Consider the following 2,586-nt stretch of genomic DNA (forward strand, 5'->3'; position numbering starts at 1 on the left):
ACAGAGCATCTTTCTCGGAGAGGAAGCGCCAAATCCATTTAACCATTAAAGCCCTATTAAACCTCTCCGGATCTTTTAAACCAAGCCCTCCCTCGTCTTGATCAGCACATAAGACATCCCACTTAAACCAATGAATTTTTCTTTCCCCCGACCTCCCACTCCCTCCCCAAAGAAAGTTACAAAACAAACTACGAATTTTCGAAAGGATACCCTTAGGTAGGACAGAGTAAGACAGTTGGTAAATCGGTTTTGACGTAAGAACAGAGCGCAGCAAAGTAATCCTCCCGGCAAAAGAGATCTTTCTATTTTTCCACTTGTCGATCTTCTTTTTTATTTTCTCGACCACGAAATTCCAGTCCGCCTTTCGGGAGAACAATATCCACAATTATCAATTAGTATCCATTATTTTTTTAGAATCGGTGTCGTGCATCCATAAAGTAGAAACGATATTATGGATGGAGGAAGCATGTAATATGACTCATAGTATTATGTTAATGTTACCAAGATTTGATTAGTTTTTAGTTATAATTAAATAAATTTATACTAATTAAGAGTATGTATGTAGGTTAACAAATACCCCACTCCAACTCCAACTATACTTACTTTTAGTGGGAGAGTGAAAATGGCTTAATTCAATTCTGCGCTTTCTCTCTCTCTCTCTCTCTACAATTCCTCCCACTATGTCTGTGTCCATGTCTACATTCACACCCCCGCCGCTATCTCCATCTGCTTCCGCCTCCTCCTCCTCCTCCATTATGATAGTCATCATCATCATCGCTTCCGCCGTCATCATCTCCGCCTCCATCTACCTCCTTCTCCGACTAGTCTCGAAGCGCTTCCGCCGCTCCTTCTCCACCGCCGACGACGTGGTCTCCTCCAACCACCGCGTCGCTCCTACCGATCTCCTCAACTCCCTACCGCTCTTCACATTCCGCTCCGTCGCCAACAACGGCGGCGGCGACTGCGCCGTCTGCCTCTCCAAGTTCGAGGCGCACGATCAGCTCCGCCTGCTGCCGGTCTGCCGCCACGCCTTCCACGCTGCCTGCATAGACAAGTGGATCGCCTCCAACCAGACGTGTCCGCTCTGCAGGTCCACCGTATTGCCGTCCGCACTCGATAAAACCCTATCCGCCGAAAATTCCAACGGCGGAAGCTTCCGGATAGAGCTCGGCAGTATCAGTCTCCGCCGCGGCGGATCGGCAGGAGCGCGGCGGATGTACTCGCTTGGCTCGTACGATTACACCGTCGACGATCATGTATACGAGGTTCCGGTAGGGTGCACGACTCATCATCGTAGAGAATACTCAGATTCCAAGGAGGCGTCGGTGGCGGAGGAGGGAAGGAGGAATTGGCTGACGGAATACGTGGAGAGACTGCAGGCATCAATGTCGTCGCGTACGATGTCGTTTAGGAGCTCCGGCAGATTCTTCGCGAGCAGTAGCCGCCGCAGCGACGCGGCCGTCGTGCCGGAGGATTTGGAGGCGAATAGGGCGGGAGAGGAAATAAGTGAAATATTTAGGTGGATTTCTGGAATTTAGTTAAATGTATAATATTCTTCAAATTAATTAGGCTAAATTGATGAACTTAGTTTTTTTCATTGTCTCATCTCATGCATCTATTCTCTTAACTGGAGTTTCCAATTTCACCACAGTAACTTTTTTGTTGTGCATCAAACCAAAAAGAAAATTCCAATAGAAAAACGTCAAGTGGAGTATCAGTTAAAATTTGAGACGAGAACGGTAGCAAAGTCACTTTAAATCGGGAATTCTAGAGGAGTTTAGGTGGTTGGTACAAAAATGAACAATAAAATTATTTTTTAATCAAATTTCAGAAATAAACATATATATACATTCTAAACATAATTCACGTATTGGAATTTAAAATTTTATACTTTAAATTTAATGTTTGATTTTTTATAGTCACTTTCTAATTGAAATTTTTTGACAAATACATTTATATACATTATAGACGGGTCCAAATGCTTGAAAATATTTTTATATTAAATATGTCACGTCTTTAAATGGGTTTGGAGATTATTTTTTGTAGAATTACAAGAGGGTATTTATTATATAATCAAATAAGCAATTCACATGTAGATGAGACCTCTACACCACATAAAAGTGGGAAAATTATCAGGACGCAGGCGGGATTGAATCTAAATTAAAGACAAAGGTGGAAAAACTATCCCACGCAGACGAGATTGAATCTGAGACCTATCAGAAATTATAGTATTTAAGTTCCTCAACTTTATCATTTGAATTAAGTTTCATTGACAAATGGATTCAAAGAATTAAAAATATCACTATACGAGTTTAAGAGTAAAATAAATAACAAAATCACTTTTTAATCGAGTTTAGTAAGGATACGTGTATATTCATTTTAAAAGGTCCAGATTACAGTAAATATTTTTATATCTAAATATGTATATACACTTTAAAATGTCCAGATCATAGTAAATATTTTTATATCTAAATATGTGTTGGAAAAATTAGCAAATTAAATGTCATAATTACTTTGGTAATTAATGAAATTAAATGATATTTTTGGAATCTACATGTTGAATATATTAATTTGGTATATTTACTT

General features: G+C 40.0%; 1 protein-coding gene across 1 annotated transcript; it reads left to right on the forward strand.

Annotated features, from left to right (window-relative positions):
• Nucleotides 1-569: 569 nt before the first annotated feature.
• LOC131015827 (E3 ubiquitin-protein ligase ATL4-like) lies at nt 570-1,654 on the forward strand. Its single transcript, XM_057944264.1, has one exon. It carries the CDS (start codon nt 681-683, stop codon nt 1,536-1,538), a length of 858 nt encoding a protein of 285 aa, XP_057800247.1. The 5' UTR covers nt 570-680; the 3' UTR covers nt 1,539-1,654.
• The last annotated feature ends 932 nt before the right edge of the window (nt 1,655-2,586 follow it).

This window comes from Salvia miltiorrhiza, chromosome 3 (genome assembly GCF_028751815.1).
Source record: "Salvia miltiorrhiza cultivar Shanhuang (shh) chromosome 3, IMPLAD_Smil_shh, whole genome shotgun sequence".
In the NCBI taxonomy this organism is placed as follows: domain Eukaryota; kingdom Viridiplantae; phylum Streptophyta; class Magnoliopsida; order Lamiales; family Lamiaceae; genus Salvia; species Salvia miltiorrhiza.

What these genes read in the sequence shown, in the direction of transcription:
- LOC131015827 (XM_057944264.1), top strand. Translation starts at nt 681, where the DNA reads ATGTCTGTGTCCATGTCTACATTCACACCCCCGCCGCTATCTCCATCT.